This window comes from Zeugodacus cucurbitae, chromosome 3, assembly GCF_028554725.1.
Source record: "Zeugodacus cucurbitae isolate PBARC_wt_2022May chromosome 3, idZeuCucr1.2, whole genome shotgun sequence".
In the NCBI taxonomy this organism is placed as follows: domain Eukaryota; kingdom Metazoa; phylum Arthropoda; class Insecta; order Diptera; family Tephritidae; genus Zeugodacus; species Zeugodacus cucurbitae.
The window spans coordinates 76,019,647-76,040,506 of record NC_071668.1 but is presented as its reverse complement, the minus strand read 5'-3'; the positions used below and the strand labels follow the sequence as shown (position 1 = coordinate 76,040,506).

The 20,860-nt window shown below is 34.9% G+C and overlaps 1 protein-coding gene across 3 annotated transcripts in view; it reads left to right on the top strand.

Moving 5' to 3' along the window:
- The window catches only part of LOC105212079 (developmental protein eyes absent), an 86,238-nt gene that overhangs the window by 46,064 nt on the left and 19,314 nt on the right, over window positions 1-20,860 (top strand). Inside the window, exon 1 of one of the 3 annotated variants that reach the window (XM_011183846.3) lies at window positions 18,577-19,027. The exons of the other annotated variants lie outside the window; for them this stretch is intronic. Coding sequence (XP_011182148.2) covers window positions 18,956-19,027 — 72 coding nt within the window. The 5' untranslated portion in view covers window positions 18,577-18,955. Of the gene's footprint in view, window positions 1-18,576; window positions 19,028-20,860 lie in introns of those variants that run through there. 3 annotated transcript variants of the gene reach the window in all.

Here is a 20,860-nt window from a genome sequence, read left to right as displayed (position 1 = left end):
CTTAGAGGGAAAGAAGTTTCTTGTTCCATGCAGATTTCGAAAGAAAATAGTGTTGTCGGATTAAGAGAAACCATAAAGACCTTAGCAGCAATATTATTCCTCGTAAACTCTTTCATGCAAGCCTTTTCAGCTATTTAACATCATCGAAACATTTTGTCCAATTTCATAATAGAACTCGAAACACCTTATATATCATAACAAAATATATAATATTTAAGAACTTTAAAAACCTACCAAGGATGTGGGTGCCTACTTGAAATACACACCAATAAATGATATATTAAACAATTATAAAAAAGTATACAGCTCATGTGATTCGACGTATTTTCAGCACAATGCGTGTAAATTTGATATCACAACGAAATTCATTGAACTAGTTTTCAGTGCAAAAGATAAAAGCTGTCAGCACATCGGTAGGCATAAAGGCTGACAGATAATAACAAATACATGACTACTAGATATTATATCTAAGTAATATGTATGTATATATAGACGATTTTCAATTGCATCCTCATTTCGAAATCAATCAAGCAAGACAATGAGGCAGCCAACCAAAACAATGCCAAGCTGCCAGTCAGCCAAGCCAGTGGAGCGAGCAACTGAACAAGCGACTGATAGTGGAAGATATATAGAACCATATATGTACTTATGTACTGTGGTATATGAGTACAGTAGCTTCTTTGTTTTACACATACAAACAGATATATATATATATATATATTGTTGGTTGGTATATAATATTTACAGATACCGATGGCAATTCAATACCAACTCTAGGCTATCAATTACAAATGAACCAGTTGAAAACATTTTGTTGGTTGCTTGTTTGGCGTTGCAATCACACACACATACATACATATATACAAATATACAAATGCTTGTGGCTGTTATTGTTGTATTTTTTGCAGCACACTGGAGAATTTAGAACAGACGCATAGTGTTAGTAGCGACAATTAAATATGACAATTGTTTGAATTAACTGCAAAAACAACAAAAACAACAAAAAAGCACAATGCATACCTTATAGGAAGCCGTGGAATGAAAAAAGTACAAAACATAGATTTTTTCAGGGTTATTTGGTGTACCACAAGCCGTGTTTCTATTATGGTTATACCTACTACATACAAAGGTACATACATATATAATAAATATGTGCGTAACAATAAATATTTGCAGGCCATATCGATTACAATTTCCAATTATTATTGACAATAAAATATATTTTTTTTCTCCATTTCTTGCCACTAAAGAGTTCATGCTGCAAGCAGTTAAAAGAAAAACATTATTTTCTTATTTTTTTCCGATTTTTTTTCTATAAAAACTAATTTTTATCGCATGCGATTTTTTTGCTAAAAATTCACTTTCATGCGATTTGTTTCGCTTTTTGCTGTAGTTATACTTGCAGTTAATTATGTAACACATTCCCTGACTCACTCACAGCCGTAGTTTAATGCGCCGGTGTGTGTTAAACCGTTTTTGTGGCAAGGCCATCTGCGCTATACCAAAATAGTATCGATTTACAAACTTTTATAAAAGTCAGTATGTATCTGTATGTATGTCTGTGTGTGTGTGTGTTAAGCCATGTAGCAGTGTAATAGATTAACTACATGGACATTGGACATTGAACCTGAAAGGCTATACATCAGCGCAAGTATGTAAAGGTGTTTGTGAAAATATTATTGATTAGAAATGTTGCAACATGATGCCGCAGCTGATGTTTTAACACACACTCATACATACAGAAAGACTAAAACACAATGTGTGGGCCGCAAAAGGTAATTAAACTGTTATGCTAAAAGAGTTGAGCAGCATGCGGCTGAAAGTGAGTAAGGATTGGGGTTGATAACGGTGGAAATTAATTGAAAGTGTGTGAAGTTGCAAGAACCGTTGGTACACGTGGTACAATGCTGCTGCTGCTTTAATAGCGTTAGTCTGGGTTTTTTGTTACAATTTTCGTATTGATAGTTGGATGGTTTTAAAATTTCACTAAAATAACGCTAATTTCGCACAGAATGACTGGGGCCGAAGACTGAAGGTTGCAGAAATATATTATTATTTATATAATATTAATATATATATTGAGTACATTAGATTAAAAACTAATATTTTGTGAATCCACAATAAATGTAGTATACATTTAGGAGCAGTTTTGAAGAAAGTGAAGATCTGTGTTGAAAACAAAATATGAAGAGATATGCTCGAGTTGAAATGTCAACTCAGAACCCCATTGGCATCTTGCAAATTCCATATACAGTTGAACTTCCATAACTCAAACTTCTATAACTCGAAGTTCTCATAACTAGAACTCTTGAATTGGCTATAGAAGTCAAATTTCAAACAAATTTTCTTCCATAACTCGAAGTCTCTCTAACTCGAAGTTTTTTTGTGGATTATAGTGATTCAAGTTAGGAAAATCCTACTGTATATTTAAATTGTGGGATAAGGCAATCTTAAACGCCTAAATGTATGCTTTTAAAAAATTGAATACTACTGTATTCCATACCACGAACGTTTTTGGATTAATGAATGATGGATGGTTTTGAATGCAATAGAAGCGTCTACTGTAACTACGAGATATGTTCAAAAAATAACGGGAATTTTCAAAACGTAATTTGTTTTTTTCCAAAATTTGTTTTTCTTGATATATGTACATACCCTTGAAGCACTATATACTTTTCAACTGTAATAATTGCTTATGTTTTATATCAACCACTAAGGTTAAACCTGATTGGACCTCACACTTCGTTGCTTATTCGAAAAATCAATACTGTAACGACGCACCAGCATCCATATTCGCCAGACACAACTGCTTGTAACTTTTTCAAATTTCCAAAAATAAGTAGAACCTTAAAGTGCCGTAAATTTTACGAGAATACGAGATATCACTTAAAGAGCCAAAGGTTGTTCCAAAAAAAGAGTTTGAAAAGTGTTCCGACAATTGGAAGAACCACGGGCATAAATGCATGATATCGAATGGGAACTATTTTGAAGGCGCCAACATAAATTTTAGACGAATGAACAAATATTCTTTTCAAAAAACTAAAATTCCCGTTATTTTTTGAACACACCTTGTGTGAAAGGGAGGATGCAAGACTTAATTTGGATTAAAATCGTTGTCTACTATAGCTAGTCCGACGTGAGAATTAGCCTCCAACGAGAAAATTTCATAAATATAAAAATAACAAGTAAGGAAGGCTAAGTTTCGGGTGCAACCGAACATTTTATACTCTCGCAATTTATTGAAGAAATTTAACCAATGCATATATGCGGAATAAAGCTCACCGTATTTTTGAAAAACCTATAATTAGGTATATGGAAATGTTATGACCCGATTTTAATAATTTTTGGAACAGAGACACACTATTAGAAGAAAACAATTTCCTCTGAATTAAATTGAGATATCTGAGAGATTTACCCATATTTTCGGTTAAAATTTATCCTTAGGCGCCGAGTTAAACATGTTCGATATCTGGGGCCTTGAAAAGTTATGGTCCGTTTTCGACAATTTTTTCACAAGTGAAGCCAGAGATGATATGCACTAATTGTGTAAAGTTGTATTCCGTTATCTTCATTGGTTCCTTATGTTTACATTATAAAGTGAAGGAATCAGATGGAATTCAAAATTGAGTTATAAGGAAAGTAGTAGTGGTTGGAACCATTTTTTGTTCGTGTTATCAGGGTGTCAAGAAAATATTATATACCGAATTTCATTCGAATCGGTCGAGTAGTTCCTGAGATATGGTTTTTGACCCATAAGTGGGCGATGCCACGCCCATTTTCCATTTTGTAAAAAAATCTGAGTACAGCTCCCTTCTGCTATTTCTTCTGTGAAATTTAGTGTTTCTGAGGTTTTTCGTTAGTTAGTTAACCCACTTTTAGTAATTTTCAACCTAACCTTTGTATGGGAGGTGGGCGTGGTTATTATCCGATTTCAAGGTGTGTGGTGGGGTATGTAAGAGAACCGACTGCAGAAAGTTTGGTTTATATAGCTTTATTAGTTTGCGAGTTAAATACAAATAACCGATTTGTGGGTGGGGCCACGCCCACTTCCCCAAAAAAATTACATCCAAATATGCCCCCTCCTAGTGCGATCCTTTATTCCATATTTTACTTTTATATCTTCATTTATGGCTTAGTTATGACACTTTATGTGTTTTTGGTTTTCGCCATTTTGTGGGCGTGGCAATGGTCCGATTCTGACCATTTTCGAACTTGATCTTCTTATGGTGCTAAGGAATATTTGTGCCAAGTTTCGTCAAGATATGTTAATTTTTACTCAAGTTACAGCTTGCACAGACGGACGGACAGACAGACATCCGGATTTGAACTTTTCTTGTCACCCTGATCATTTTGATATATATTACCCTATATCTAACTCGTTTAGTTTTAGGACTGACAACCAACCGTTATGTGGACAATACTATAATACTCTCGTAGCAACTTTGTTGAGAGAGTATAAAAATCGATCCACCTCTCAGAAGTGATTTAAAATTTTTATTATACTCCAAATAAGAGTAGAAGCTCTGCCGTATGTCAATCAAAGCTGTAAACGACAATTATATACATACATACATACAAAGTGATATAATGCTTAATACTTTGTCTCTGCAAGCACTTTAAATTATATTAATACGATATCATTAAAAAAAATAAAAACCACATACACTCGCAAAAGATTACTAAGCATGAGAGAGACCCAAGCACTGGGCTCCAAATCCCAGCATTAAATTCACTTTAATCGCATTGGCACGATCATGAGTCAAAGTATCGTCAACTACAAATTTCTTATAGCGCAACATTTCAAATCGAGCGACACAGGCGAGTGATGGCGAGATATGCAGTTATATTATATGCATATGTTGTTGTTGTTGTTGCATTAGTGTTGATAAACAGCGTTAAAATTTTGCGCGATTGCGCTTGCAACACATAAAAGCGCTTTGCAATACAAATTTATTGTTGTTGTTATTGTTCTTGCACTGCTTTGCTGATCTTAGCAAATTTCTCGCAGATTTGTGTCGTGGTGGTGGCACATTGTGGCCGCACTGCCCTGCTGTCATGCTGGCGGCGAACGTGCTGATCGTGCGCGCGCAAACGTTCCACACTCGCCACTACTCCGCCTTCTTTACTCCTCCCCTGCCTGACATGCCAGCGATCGTTTGTAATCTGCAAGTATTGGCGTGCAGCGCATGCGAGATTTACGAACCGTGATCGCACGTTGATCGGCGTGGACCTCCCGAGAGTGAATTTGCAGCATAAATTGTTGTTGTTGCTGTTTTTGTTTATTTTTGTGAAAGAAAAATAAGTTTTTCTCAAGTGTTTATTGTTAGTTGTTGCTGTTTTGTTGCCATTATTGCCATGTGTTTGTTGTTATTGCTTGTATTAAAAATGGCCAGTTGGTGTATTGTTCTTGTTGTTGTGGTCACACTTCGTGTTCAATATGCCGCATGGTTGGCTCTCCACTCGCTCGTTTGCGCATTGTTCTCAAACTTCAATGGTGGTGGGTGGGCGCGTTTAGCCTCCATTTGTTATCCCTTTTAATGTTGCACTAAAAACGCTTGCCACAATTTGAATTTCGATTTTTTCGATGAAGTTGCAAAATGGAAAATTCCAGCACATGTAGTGTTCTTTCTTTTATTGTTATTGTCGGTTGATAGTATCCTATAGTAATGAGAAGTATCTCAGTTTCTGGTTAAGAGAGAGTGTCTACCTCTTTCTTATGTGAATTACAAATATAGTTCCTAAATTTATGAAAATTGGTCGAGGTTTTAACCATAAATAGTTTTGTTAGTGGAATCTAAAACTTATGGGTGCTCTAAGTTCGCTGACTTTGATTCTTATCGATCAGTGGGAATCGTAAATGTTCTTTCAAAGTTGGGACCCAATTAGATATTCTGTAATTTCGACTTGGGCGATATTTCTGCGCATATTCTCTTACAAAAATTATTTATGAGAGATTGTGGGGTTCTAAAGGTTGATCCATTTCGAGGTTTCTTACTTTTTTTTAAGAAAAAACACAGAAAATACAAATTTAATGGTGAATTTTTATGATATTTATGAGAGATTGTGAGTTCCTGAAGGGTGATCCATTTTGAGATTCCCTAATTTTTTTAAGAAAAAAATGGGGAATGTTTATGATCTTTCGAAAGAACATTCTTTAGAATTCATATTTATCTCTTTGAAATATTGGCCGCGGCTACGTCTCAGATGGTCCATCCGATGAGTCCAAATTTCGATGACTCGTTCGAGCATTTCTACTGGTAACTGGCGAATGACATGTATGATGTTTTGCTCCAAGGCCTGAATCGAAACGGGATTGTCCGCATAGACTTTAGACTTTACATAACTCCACAGGAAAAAGTCTAACGGTGTGAAATCACACGAGTGGCTTGAAGCTTGAAAGTATCTGCTTACCGAAGTGTTCTCTCAATAAATCCATTAATTGATGCGATGTGTGAGAAGTGGCGCCGTTTTGTTGAAACCAAAAGTCGCCGAGATCACGTTCTTCAATTTCAGGCATCAAATAGTCGGTTATCATGGCGCGATAACGGTCGGCATTGACGGTTACGTTCTCATCGGCATTATTTTTGAAGAAATATGGACCGATGATCCTGTCAGCTACGGCTGCTTGAGGCTATTGAAAGAAGAACCTTTACTTGGATCACCAGATCGATTATATATCATTTGTATCATCCGTATGCCCCTAACTCCACCTTATATATATAAAATGATTTAATAAACTTATTTTTTATTCAAAATGGAACACACTCCATTCAAATTTAATTTACGAAGCACATTTATTTAAACGAAAAACCAATTTAGTCAGTTTTGAATCAGGTGTTTCTTCTGTTTGCTGTCATTCTTCGTCTCTATTAATCTTTCAACTTGCTGCCACCATTTACATTCCCCAAATGAGAGGAAGATCGCATGAGTAAATTTTGATTGACACTTCGGCACAGAGCGCAACGTCTATTTGTGTCAGCTCGGCTGATTATAACGGAAATGAAGCCGCATGGGGAGCACAGTTCGTTTAAAGTGATCGTACAATATTATCACAACCCCCCTTTTAACTCGACTACTAACAATAGATGTGCCGCTTAGTTGCGGTTTGTTTGTGGAACAGCACAAATGTCAAAGGTTGCAACGGTATAGCGAACAATATGCCACCGATCGCTTTAACACACACCCATACTTCACTAGTGGTCCCACAAAAATCATTTCAATTCAATTTTCAACGCAACTCAAACGGTCTACAGTGACTATATACCTACTATGCTCTCCGACGGCAACTACATGTGGAACCTGTGACAAGCGCCCTACGGCTAACGGGTGCAGATGTCATTACAGCTGTCAAAATTTTGAAAGTGTATAAAATGTTTCACCTCACAGGCACACAACTTACAATATTTTCATAAGAAACAGCATTAATCGCATAAACATTATGTTTGCTGAAGAAAAAAAATTAATTTCTTCAACTGCTGGAGTGCACTTCGGCGTTTTCACAACTCTTCGTTGAGGAGCTGTCAGAAAATTATGACAAGTTCATTTCGTGTGCGCGCATCCTTTACTTGTAAAGTGAACTAAAAAAATAAAATATTTTCAATTTATTTTCATAATTTCTTTAAATTTTTTTTTTACAAAAAGTGCGTACTTACAAACAATATGCGAGTGCGTAAATCGAACGCACAGTTGGTAAATCAGCGTCGACTGTCGATTCATGAGAATTGGTGTAACAGACACACCAATTAACATGCGTCTTGACATGGCTTTGATGTGACAGCTGTGTTGTCAACGCTGCTGTTGTGTGCACTTTTGTTGACATTTTTTCTGCCAACTCGCTTACGCCTGTGGCACGAGTGCGCGTTCGGCATGCCTGCTCCTCGTCTGCGCCTAAAGTGTCTATTTTAAGTTACTAAACTCAACTGGCTTAGTTAGTGCATAGTCTGTCATATTTATTATAGATTTATTATTTTATGACATTTTTAGTCACGCCAACGCACGCAGACAAGGTCGCTGCTTTCAAAATAAATTTATTTCGGCATTTGAAAAGTAATCTTTGTCACTTTTGACAAGTCAGTTTGCAATTATTTGCGCATTCGTCGCTGAAAACAATCGATTAATAAATATTGGGAATGTGACATTAATAGTTTCGGAAATTATGACACATACTAAACTGTCAAAATTGACAGTTCATATGTTAGGTATGTGAGTTTCTACATAACGAGGACTGTGTTGAAATATTTACACGTGTAAGCTACTTGTATTTTAGTCTCTCCTAGATTTACATAGGATGACTCCGCTAAGTTATATTTAATCCAATTTCTTACTATCTGCATCCAAAGTTCTGCCAGACAGTTACTATGGTAACTCGCAGAGGCATTTGGAAACTTGTATTCCCAACTCATTTGAGAATGACATTAAAAATCATATCGCGAGTTAGGAAGGTAGGTGAATAGACTGTGCTCGACGCACTTAGGTCTTTAGAAGGTCCATTGTGACTCCACCGGGACTAGAAGCCCCTCACACTACCATTTCTTCTCTGAACCATCCTGTGGTCTTGATAAAGTTGTTTAATTAAACAAGTTTTATATAAGTAACTTCGGAGAGATCGTAAAAAAATCGTGACCGATCGTTGTGTTTCTTTTCCTGTGCAAAGCCTCAAATCCACATAGAATATGCTCTACTGTCTCCTTCTCTTCTGCTTCTTGGCCGGAGACTCGGCTATGTCTATGACATATTTGTTGATTAAATATCTACATAATTTATATTTATAATATCTTTATCGGATTTTATATGTAAGGTGGTCTCGTCTGTCTAGTTCATTCGCTTCACATTTGCCTGGAATGTCACTGTGTTCTGGAACCAATTGCAAATTTTTCGTGAAATAGTCAGATAGCTCCATTAATAGCTCAAAGCATTATTTGACTATATTCGATGAGACTCTAAGAGATTTTAGTGATTTCAAAGCCTTCTTGGCTGTGTAAAAATAAATATTTTTTGTTAGCACCCCCTTTGTTGGATAGGGTAGGGCTTCTTTGATTGCAATAATCTCTACTTGAAAATCACTGTGGGGATCATATACTTATCCTTGTATATTTATCAGCCCACTCCTCTATAGTGGGATAGTGGGAAAGTCAACAGTAAGGGACGAATTTAGGTTTAGTTCATTACGGATTACGAAAATCGGTGATGTTAGGTAGGAATGGGAACTTAATAAGTATATTAGAGTGTCCCTTATTATAGGTGACTCGTCAGTTGCTTACAGCATAAGTCTATAGGCAATTGAACCTTTCCGGAACGTCCAGTGCCCGACTTGGCGTTTTTCTAAGAGCTATATGATTTCCAAGAGAGCTTCCCGTCTAAAGTTAGTCCCAATTGCTAATATTAGACCATTTATTCTTGGAGGTGGGAATCTCTAGGTCTAACAACATCCTGTTCATTGCCAGGATCCAGAGAAGTTGGAATAATATTCCTCTTGAAGTGTATCCCTTTAGACAGTACTACTCAGCGTTGAATCTCCCAGTGTTGATATAATAACCCTGAAGAAGCATCTGTTCAATAGATGCAACAAGATATTCAGAGATGCCCAGAACTTTAAAAGCGCTCTTCTATGTTCAGGAAAGCTAGGAGGGCGTACTATTTCTACCTTAAAGTTATCGTGCGTTAGAAAACCGACTATGTATCTAATATTTTCGAAAGTACTTGCTAAACCAGCTCTTTAAGACTGTGGCTATTTTTAAATCCAAAAGTGTAGAACTGTTAATGATAGTTTTAAGAAGGAGTTTTGTTATGCTCTTAAATATTTTAAAACTGTAGTAAATCCTCCTTGCTCTTCTTTATCTTAATACTCCTTCACCTTATCCGCTTAAATGACAGATATTTAGCAGAAGACTGGAGAAACTCTCAACTGTTTTGGGTAATTAGAGCAGATAATGTCTGAAACTAGTGCAAACATTTACAAAATATTTGCATGCGCAAGTGTTCTTCAAGGTGCCCAGATTAAGAGATTTAAGCGACGGTTAGATTAAACGACAGTTTTATACCTAAGATGGATGTACATATTAGAAATGTTTGAGATATACCTAGGAAAATTGTTGGAAATAAGAAATATATACAATGCAACGCATACATATGTATGTATGTATGTCTATAGTAACAGTTTTCATATTTTTTAATTCTTAACCCTTTCCGAAAATTCTCACACCAATTATCAAAACTAAAAGTAAATTTCCGCAAAATTATGGAAATGTCAAGTGACCATTGTTTTCATAATGAACCAAACAATTTTCTAAACTCCACAAAGCAAGCAAGAAACATAACCAAAAAAAATCCAAGTTTTCTTTCAAAAAAATCAGTTTTCGAAATTTCACCCAAAAAAATGTCAACTGACCATTGTTTGCTAATTAAGAAATTTTCCGCGTTTAACCCTTTACTTGAGCGCTACACCCAAGAAAACGCATTTCCACAACGGTTGTTACTAATTTGTCGTAGACTGTGACCTTTGACATGTCAAGTATTTAACGAGTGCGAATTGATAAACGTCTTCAAGAGGGTAGCCTTTGGAGGGTTGGAAAGGTACATGCGAGTACTTACAGCTAACAAGCGTCTTCGCAAAAGGTAACAAACGCTATGACCCTTGTTATAAACAGAAAAAAATGTGGCATTTTGAGGACAAATTTTCCGATAAACACAGGAAATGCATTTTCAACGAGGAAACGCATTTGACACTTTTCAGTCGACCAAGAGGCGACGCTGTTTTTTTCGCACGAGTGAACTATGCAGGGAAATATGTAATAATAAAGGGTGATTTTTTAAGAGCTTGATAACTTTTTAAAAAAAAAAACGCATAAAATTTGCAAAATCTCATCGGTTCTTTATTTGAAACGTTAGATTGGTTCATGACATTTACTTTTTGAAGATAATTTCATTTAAATGTTGACCGCGGCTGCGTCTTAGGTGGTCCATTCGGAAAGTCCAATTTTGGGCAACTTTTTCGAGCATTTCGGCCGGAATAGCCCGAATTTCTTCGGAAATGTTGTCTTCCAAAGCTGGAATAGTTGCTGGCTTATTTCTGTAGACTTTAGACTTGACGTAGCCCCACAAAAAATAGTCTAAAGGCGTTAAATCGCATGATCTTGGTGGCCAACTTACGGGTCCATTTCTTGAGATGAATTGTTCTCCGAAGTTTTCCCTCAAAATGGCCATAGAATCGCGAGCTGTGTGGCATGTAGCGCCATCTTGTTGAAACCACATGTCAACCAAGTTCAGTTCTTCCATTTTTGGCAACAAAAAGTTTGTTAGCATCGAACGATAGCGATCGCCATTCACCGTAACGTTGCGTCCAACAGCATCTTTGAAAAAATACGGTCCAATGATTCCACCAGCGTACAAACCACACCAAACAGTGCATTTTTCGGGATGCATGGGCAGTTCTTGAACGGCTTCTGGTTGCTCTTCACCCCAAATGCGGCAATTTTGCTTATTTACGTAGCCATTCAACCAGAAATGAGCCTCATCGCTGAACAAAATTTGTCGATAAAAAAGCGGAACACCGAACACTGATTTTGGTAATAAAATTCAATGATTTGCAAGCGTTGCTCGTTAGTAAGTCTATTCATGATGAAATGTCAAAGCATACTGAGCATCTTTCTCTTTGACACCATGTCTGAAATCCCACGTGATCTGTCAAATACTAATGCATGAAAATCCTAACCTCAAAAAAATCACCCGTTAAAAGGGAAATAATTTACCAATTTCTGCCAGCAAATGGCAGCAGCGAAGCAATTTTCGGTTTGCAATTTGAAAGGTTTCTATGCTTGTTGTTGTTGTAATCGTCGGGTAAAAGTATCGTATTGCAAGCGCAAAAGAAAGCAGGTAAAAGTGAAGTGAAGACACACATTGTGGTGGCCGACCGGTAGCAACTGAGCGTCGCTGCTGTGGTGCAATGAGGCACGAAAATTGGCAGAAAATTGAGAAAAATTGCTCATTTCGGTATTTTACATGCAGCAAGCACGTTTATTGCTGCCACAGTGCACCTTAGGTATATATGTGTGTACATATATGTATGTATATAAAGTATAGAAGTAGTAGCGCCGTTATGTATGCATTCTTTTTTGGGTTTCTAGTTTTAGTAATCGGATATTTTTTATAACAGAAATGTTTGTATGTAGCCAGGAATAAGATAGATCACTGAATTGTTCCTCGCGATATTCTAACCGCTTTCGAAGTAACAGCGTTAGATAGTCTTATTCTTTTTCATATTCTTCAAAATTTTTTTCTATATATATATTTCGAATCAGTATAAAGGAATGAAGTTGTTTTTTGGTGTCTTATAAAGTGATAGAAAATCACCTGAAGTCGCTTTCTGCAACTTCCCAGATGTTTTTTATTAAAATTACTTAATAGCTGATAGCGGTATTAAGGGGTTTGGGGTAGTCAGAGAAACGAAAAAATGAGAATTTTCAGTAATTTTTTTTTGCTATTAAATCATGTTATTTTACAAAAGTGATAATATGGCATAATTATACAATGTTTTGACTTAAAGTCGAGAAAATTTGAAAAAAATAATATATAATTTCCAAAGTTATAGCTGTCTGTGTTGACCCAGTTTCAAAAAAAGATCCTTGCGGTGACAATCATAAGTCCTTGGAGATTTATCTAAAATCAAACGGATAAAAAAATTAGTTTTATAAATAGATAATCCTGGGCTTGATCGAAGTTTTTTTTTTTCAAAAATTAACAAAATGGCGGCCTCAGGAAATTGTTTTCTAGATTTTCGGGATAGAATCAACACTTAATTGATCTTAAAAAAACGAAATTTTTGAGAAAAAATCCTTCGATCAGGTCTGAGTTTAGCCTGAGTTTTTTTTAAGCTGTATAAATTTCATTAAAATCTACCGAGCGGTTTTCGAGTTACAGTTGTCACCTGTTCAAAAAACATAGTTTTGAGAAAAACGCATTTAAAGTTTCACACTAGCGTGTTGGAGTGCCCGAGCGATCTTTGTTATTTGTCGAATAACTCGAAAAGTTAGTTTCGGATCAACTTAAAATTTTCAGAGAATATTTTTAAGATATTACACGTAACGAAAATGCAAAAAAAAACAAAAAAAAAAATGATTTTTTGAAAATTCTGACTACCCCTAACACCTTAAAACTTGAGTGAGAATAAGGCGTAAATGCATAACGACCATGGGAAGTTAATATGCGATACTCTGAAATAAAGATATATCTGGTCCTCAAATCATATCTCCTTGAAAATTGAAGTCAGTCTTATAAGAGAGTTTTAAGACACATCTCGCCATTATTTCTATTTTCTTATCTCGATTCTGTTTACTTTTTAATATATGTATATTTTTTGGTAAAAAGGTGTCAATATTATTATAAAATAAACTGCCTAAAAAATTATTAATAAAATTTTTGCACTGAAAAAAAAAATAGTAATGTCATAATAAAAATTTAAATTGCTGCAATAAGTGTTTTGCTACAATTTAAATTGCCACATTTACAACAAAATGTTTTGTGTTCATTTTCTGAAAGTTTGTTGTTAGTTTCCATATAGAAATACATAAATACACACCAACAAATGTGCTCCTGTGTGTGTAGCTTTTTTGTGAATATATTTATTTTTAGCTGTCGAATGGTTTTGAATTACATTTTGAACAAAAAACAACAGCAACAATTATCGAACACAACGGACATCCGCAATTGTTTTGCTGATAGCCACAAATACATAATTATGTCTAGCTGTTCTTGTTGCAACATGGCGCTGCTGTGTTGCTTATGTAATGAAAAATTGTGGAAAATTGCGTAAATTAGAAAATCAATAATTAAACAATTGCGCTAAATTTGACACAAATACTCTCGCATATGCTCAAAACTCTATAGAGAAAAAATTTGAATTTAAAGTTTTTGCAAAATTTAAATATTTTATTTACACGAAAAACTTTTTAATGTGATATTTTAATATTTTAAGCGTGGTTTTGGTTGATAAAAACAATGAAAAGTTATTAATTATTGCATACAAATATAAAAAAATTGTTGTAATAAATTTTTTGTCGCTTGAAAATCTATAATTAACACAAGTTTCTCTACGAAAATGCTGCTAATTACCCTTTTTCTTCTTTTTAATTAATCAGAATGCCCATATCAATTTACAAATAAGAATAATTAATTTTTAATTGCCATTTTTTGTTTATTTGAATGCATATTTATTAATAATGACCACCAATAGGCTATTTACTATAGTCATATGCATTATTAATAAGTGTTAATTAATAGAACAAATTTCATATAAACTCAGCTTTATGATTAATAGTATAACATAAATAGAAGGCTATTAAAAAATGTTTCATCTATAATTTAAATTTGTTGAACATCAGCGAAGACTCTTTTCGTTATTATTCGTTTTTCTTATGACATGATTTTTTATAAACGAATTTGAATTTTAGTAGTAACAGCTTTTTCATGCTGGAAATTTAGGTAAATAGATGGATAGAGATGGATATTATGGCTTGTTATAAATGTGGATAAAAAATTGTTAAAGTGATCGGATTTACTTCAAATATGCGCTGTTTCGTTCGATAATCTGTTTCCATCTAAACGGCAACTTCATAATACTCCGCTCGTAGAAGCCCCTCTCCTTATTTGCGCAGCCACTTCTCACAAGCCTCTTTTGATTTCAACTTTACACCACCAAGTGCATTCGCCATTGACAGGAACAGGTGGTAATCACTTGGCGCTATGTCCGGGAAATATGGTGGATGCGATAAAACTTCACATCCGAGCTCCCGTAGCTTCTGACGAGTCATCAACGAAGTGTGTGGCCTGGCATTGTCCTTGTGGAACACTACTCCCTTCCTGTTGGCCAATTCTGGACGATTCTGGTGGTTCAAGCGGTCCAGTTGTTCGCAGTAGATGGTAGAATTAAACGTCTGGCCATATGGTAACAGCTCACAGTGGACGATTTCCTTCCAATCCCACCAAAAAACCTTCCTGGTCGTCAATCTCGACTTGGCCACTGTTTGGGACGATTCACCGGCCTTCGACCACGACCGTTTTCGCTTGATATTGTCATATGTGATATATTTTTCGTCTACAGTTACCATCCGCTTCAAAAATGGGTCGAGTTCGTTACCTTTCAGCAGCACAGTTATCACAGGCGTTGAATCGGTCCAGAAGGTTTTTTTTTGCGTCAAATCATGCGGTTCCCAAACATCGAGTCATGGTCCCACTTATCAAACCACTTCATCTAACCCTATCGCTTTGTCAAATAGCCATCAGCCGTGTCCTTGTCTTCTATACATTGTTTTCAGTAATCCATACTAGTAGCGCCAGCTTCCTCAAGTCTATCTTGTTAAGTTGTTCTATGCACTCTAGAACTAGTGACGATCTGACTTCATGTGATGAAATAGCCTGGAGTGCCGCATGACTGTCACTGAAGATGACTATTCGTTTCCTACGAAAGTTTCTCTTTAGAATAATCTGTCTGCATTTGCTGATCCATATACATAGGTTAGGTTAGGTCAAGGAGTAGATCTCCGCAACTGCAGAGAATCTTACTTAGTCACATTCGATTGTCCTTTGTAATACCCGTATACTGCTGAGGGATCTCTAAGACACCTATGATACGACAAAGCGCTTGGATTCAATTATAAATTTCTTAAGTCGGCTAATGTCGCTGATAACTCGGTTTGAAAATTGCTTGGAGAACTGCCTATGGACACTGAGAGTTTGGTACTTGATTCAAATATTGTAGTACCGGTAGAAATTTTGGTAGAACATAGGTTTTACCGTGAACCTTCGCGTGACGAATTGATTCCAGTTACAATCCAGGAACATTTTTTTACAAAATATTTCAAACTAAATGTTGGCGTTTATTAGAAAGACCAAATCAAGCCACACTAGTGGTGGAAGCAACAAAATCGTCTATAAACTCAAGGCAACAGAATGCAATACTGCGAAAGAAACTAAAAAAGTTGCATACAAAAACTCATAAATAAACATAAATTAATAATTAAAACAAGTAAGGAAGGGCTAAGTTCGGGTGTAACCGAACATTTTATATTCTCGCAATTTATTTATTTAACTTAATTAATATTATATAATACACAATTTGACCCACATATTCGTCATATATATTGTATAAAGTCCATTGAAAGTTGGAAACCATAATATTAGGTTAGAAGAACCGAGGTCCTCGTGTTTGATATATGGGGCCTTACAAACCTATGGTCCGATTTCGGCGATTTTTAGAATGGGGCTGCCACACTATAAACATAGTATTTGTGCAAAGCACTGCACCGATATCTTCACTAGTGTTTACTATACATGTTGTAAAGTAAACGATTCAGATTGTCTTCAAAGTTCTGGTATATAGGAAGTAGGAGTGGTTGTGAAGCGATTTGGAAGCAAACCAAGTTTCATTGAAATCGGTCGAGTAGTTCTTGAGATATGGTTTTTGATAAGTGGGCGACGCCACGCCCATTTTCCATTTTGTAAAAAATCTGAGTGCAGTTCTTATCTGCCATTTCTTATGTGAAATTTAGTGTTTCTGACGTTTTTCGTTAGTGAGTTAACCCACTTTTAGTAATTTTCAATCTAACCTTTGTATGGGTGGTGGCCGTGGTTATTATCCGATTTCTTTAATTTTTGGTCTGTATTAGGAAGTGGCTTAAAAAAACGACTGCAGAAAGTTTGGTTTATATAGCTCTATTGGTTTGCGAGATATGTACAAAAAACTTAGTAGGGGGCGGGGCCACGACCACCTCCCCAAAAAAATTACATCCAAATATGCCCCTTCATAGTGCGATCCTTCATACCAATTTTATTTCCATAGCTTTATTTATGGCTTAGTTATGGCACTTTATGTGTTTTCGGTTTTCGCCATTTTGTGGGCGTGGCAGTGGTCCGATTTGGCTCATTCGAAAGCAACCTTCCTATGGTGCCAAGAAATAAGTGTGCCAAGTTTCATCAAGATATCTTAATTTTTACTCAAGTTACAGCTTGCACAGACGGACGGACAGACAGACATTCGGATTTGAACTCCACTCTTCACCCTGATCACTTTGGTATATATAACCCTATATCTAACTCGTTTAGTTTTGGGTGTTACAAACAACCGTTATGTGAACAAAACTATAATACTCTCTTTAGCAACTTTTGTTGCGAGAGTATAATAATATTCATTGAGCCTTGTTAGTTTTTTATGATTCATAAAAATAAATCAAAAACTTCAACATTCTCATTTCCTTGTTAAGCATCCCCATATTATTAGTAAATTGAATATTAAAAGGCAAATAATTCACAAAAATATTGAAACCGAATAAGAAAATTAACGGTTAATTAGCATGAAATCTGTTTTTTGTGGACATTCAATCTGGCATGAAATTGTGGCTAAAGACAGTAATTGATTAATGCTGGAGTTCAATTGGTAATTAATTAGCTGGAAACTATTTTTATAATGTTTTAATTATAAATATGAAAAATTCATACATATGTAGATAATATCTACTAGATATGTTAAAAAAATAAGGGGATTGTAAAATAATTTAAAATTTCACAATAAAAGAAAAAAATGGGAAAAACGAAATATATTTCAGTGCTATTTTTAATAAATTAATTCATTTATATTGATTTATTGAAAATTAATTTAAATTACTTCTTTAAAAAATGTAAACGCTTCCCATATTTAAAAATAATAATCGATTGAAATCACTCCAGTAAAAGAACTCAAACCAAATAACTACGTATTAATTGAAATTTAAAGCAGATCGTCAAGCTCACAAAAGCTATAGACAATAAAGAGTCAGAAGACATGCTTTAAATAATACAATCATATTGAAAAAATAAATATAAAGGGTGTATAAAACAAATATTTACGCATCTACAGAACTAAATATATGTATGTACATATGTGCCTTTGAGTACAAACATAAATGTGCTTTATGCGAGTTTAATTTCATAGAATATACACAATACACGTAAATATGTATGAATGTGTGTATGTTTATCATAGCAATGTGGGCGGAGCCAAAACCGCTATGGAAACAGATGCGCCACGCTTTATGCTTATACAAGCAAATACAAACAAATGAACTGACAGCACAGGCTAGTCAGCCAGCTTGCTCACACACATACGTCGAGCAAGACAGACTCACACACGCGCATATACACATAAAAGAGCAGTTGCTATACAAGTACAATAACTGTCAACACCTGAGCGATGAGGCGCTGATGGCGTTCGCGCAACATCCCTTCATTTGTGGTTTCCTCCGTAGTGTATATATGTGCGTGTTAGTGTACAGCTAGCCTGCAAACCAGTTTTTGAGTGCATAAGAAAACACTCAAAGCAAGCAAAACTCAAACAGCACCAATTGGAGTGCGTACACATACACACCAACAAATATTTGCTGTTCTCGGCTTGTAGCCACCCCAGCACACGACCATCATTTGTATGTCTTCTCATTGCTTTTGAGTTTCTACTCAATGCATCGAATGTGGTACTCAACTCAAGTGTATTGAGTTTTTCGTGTTTTAAAGCCACAGCCTAGGTGCTAACGCAACCACTGGCATTGGCGATATTGTTTTCCTTTTGTAACTGGCACTTCAGTACGTTCGAGCATCTCAAAGCGTTTGACACGGCGCAAAAGACGGTTGTGTTGTGTTCTGTGCATTGTAAAGGCGTGATTTCCTTAATCAAAAAAAAATAAAATAAAGAAAAAATAATATAAATGAAGCTGTAACAATTATTATAAGTTGAAAAGAATAAACAACAACAACAAAAATTACAATAAGCAATATTATTATAAATTATCAAAAAATATAATAGAAAATAATCCGAAAACAAAGCGTTCATTATTTAAATGCCGCGCTTTAAGTGCTCACGTATTTGATATAAAGTGTTAATTTGTTGGAAGAAGAAGAAGCAGTACAAAATCAATTTGTTAATAATCACCGGAATATGGTCACCCTAATGCCATACAGTTATTCTGCTCCAAGATGTGGACTAATTGAAAAAATGATTGAACCAAAGGTACATAGCATAATTTATACGAAAATGTACACTAAATTTCAAGAAAATATTAGGAGTAGAATTTGTCAGAAATATTTTTTTTTTTTAATATTTATGCAATTTTATAATATACAAAATAAAAAAAAATATATTGTACATAAAACTTACATCTTAAAGAGGCAATTTTAGGTAAACCGAAAAAAAAAATTAAATCATTTTACTTAAATCAAAATTTAAAAATTTCCAAATGTCGAAAATAGAGAATTGTAATATTTTCGGAAATAAATATAGTATGTGCAAGGTGTTTTGTAATATTTTTTATCTGGAATGTAAATGATTTTTAGACATGTGGTTTCCAATAAGAAATAAAACGCATAGAATTTAATATTATGGCCAAGATTTAGCTTTATTAGAAAGATAAGGGTTTGCCATTATGTTTTAAAAAATGATTGCGGGCAAGTGACCGAATGAATTCCAGGCGAAAGGTCCAATTTTTTATATCACTTTTCGCAGCAATTGGGTCTGTTCATTATGAAATGGCAAGCCAAACTGAGTATAAATCAAGCGTCAGCTGACAAAAAATACTAACTTCAAAATAAATATTATAAATATTGCCTCGTTGCAAACCTCTAAGTCTTAAAAAACACCCGTTGTATTCAAAAATTTTAATTTTAAAACTCATAACCTACAATTATAATTAAAAAGACTTTGAAATCTCAAAATTAAAATGCGATCTTATTCCTACGATTCAAAAGCTCACTCAAAAGCTCGATTACGGTTTGGCCGTCGGTTAGTCTAAATTTTATATCATGCATTTTTCTAATCTACAAGCTATAGCTGATAAATTCAATACTTATTGAATTTTTTAACCCTTAAATGCATGGCGTACCATATATGGTGCATGCGATTGAAGGCAATTAAGGCTTCATAATTCGATAAAATTAATCTGTATAGCATTTTGGTTTACTCAATAGGCGACATAAATGCTAACGGTTATTTAAAAATTACCGCAGCTTTCAGAAGTTGATACTTAGTTGACAGTGGCATACGGAGTGGTCGGAAGTCTCTATTTTGAGGCTGAACTCACGCAATTAAAGGTTAAGACGAAAGGTGATCGGAGTATTTACTTCTTCTAAAGTACAGAAGTTACAAAAATTATATGGACCATATGAAATAGTTAATTTGATGGTTTAATGGTTGATAATACAGTGCAAAAAATTATAAAATTAGAGTTTAAGACAATTAATGGATTCATTAGTGACGTCATGAATCAAAAATGAGGAGGCCTTGTTTCGAATTTATGAAATTGACTGTGAAAGTTTGTCAGTTTGCTTCGTTTGTGACGTACCGTGTCGCAGTCTTGTCTCTCTCATTTTTAAAAGTATAACAGTAGATGTATGATGTTTAAAATCTCTAAGATAGCTCGCTTATCAATATTATCATACTAGTATAGATCACAAAACTTCTTAATATTCATTTGTTGATCTAATCCATGTACTAGTGGTATACTTTACAGTTTATAGAGTTTGTTAAAAGATAGTTGTCGCTTGCATCAACTCTCTTTTCAATAATTTTCGATGTAGTGCATTTTAGATTTCGCACTCATATATTTATATATTTTTTAATTATATACCCAATATTCCTCTCGCATCTCATATGAAGCGCTAAACTCAAACGACGAGTACTCAAAAGCATTCATTTAACATTCATTTCTTTTACAATAACAACAATTTTATGCAGAAATCTCGAAAAGCACTGAAACTGAAAGAAACTGTTCAACTAATTGCTAAATTGTGCGAGCGAGTACTTACGTTTAGTAGCGTTTACATGGAGATTGTGCACAAGCCAATTGGA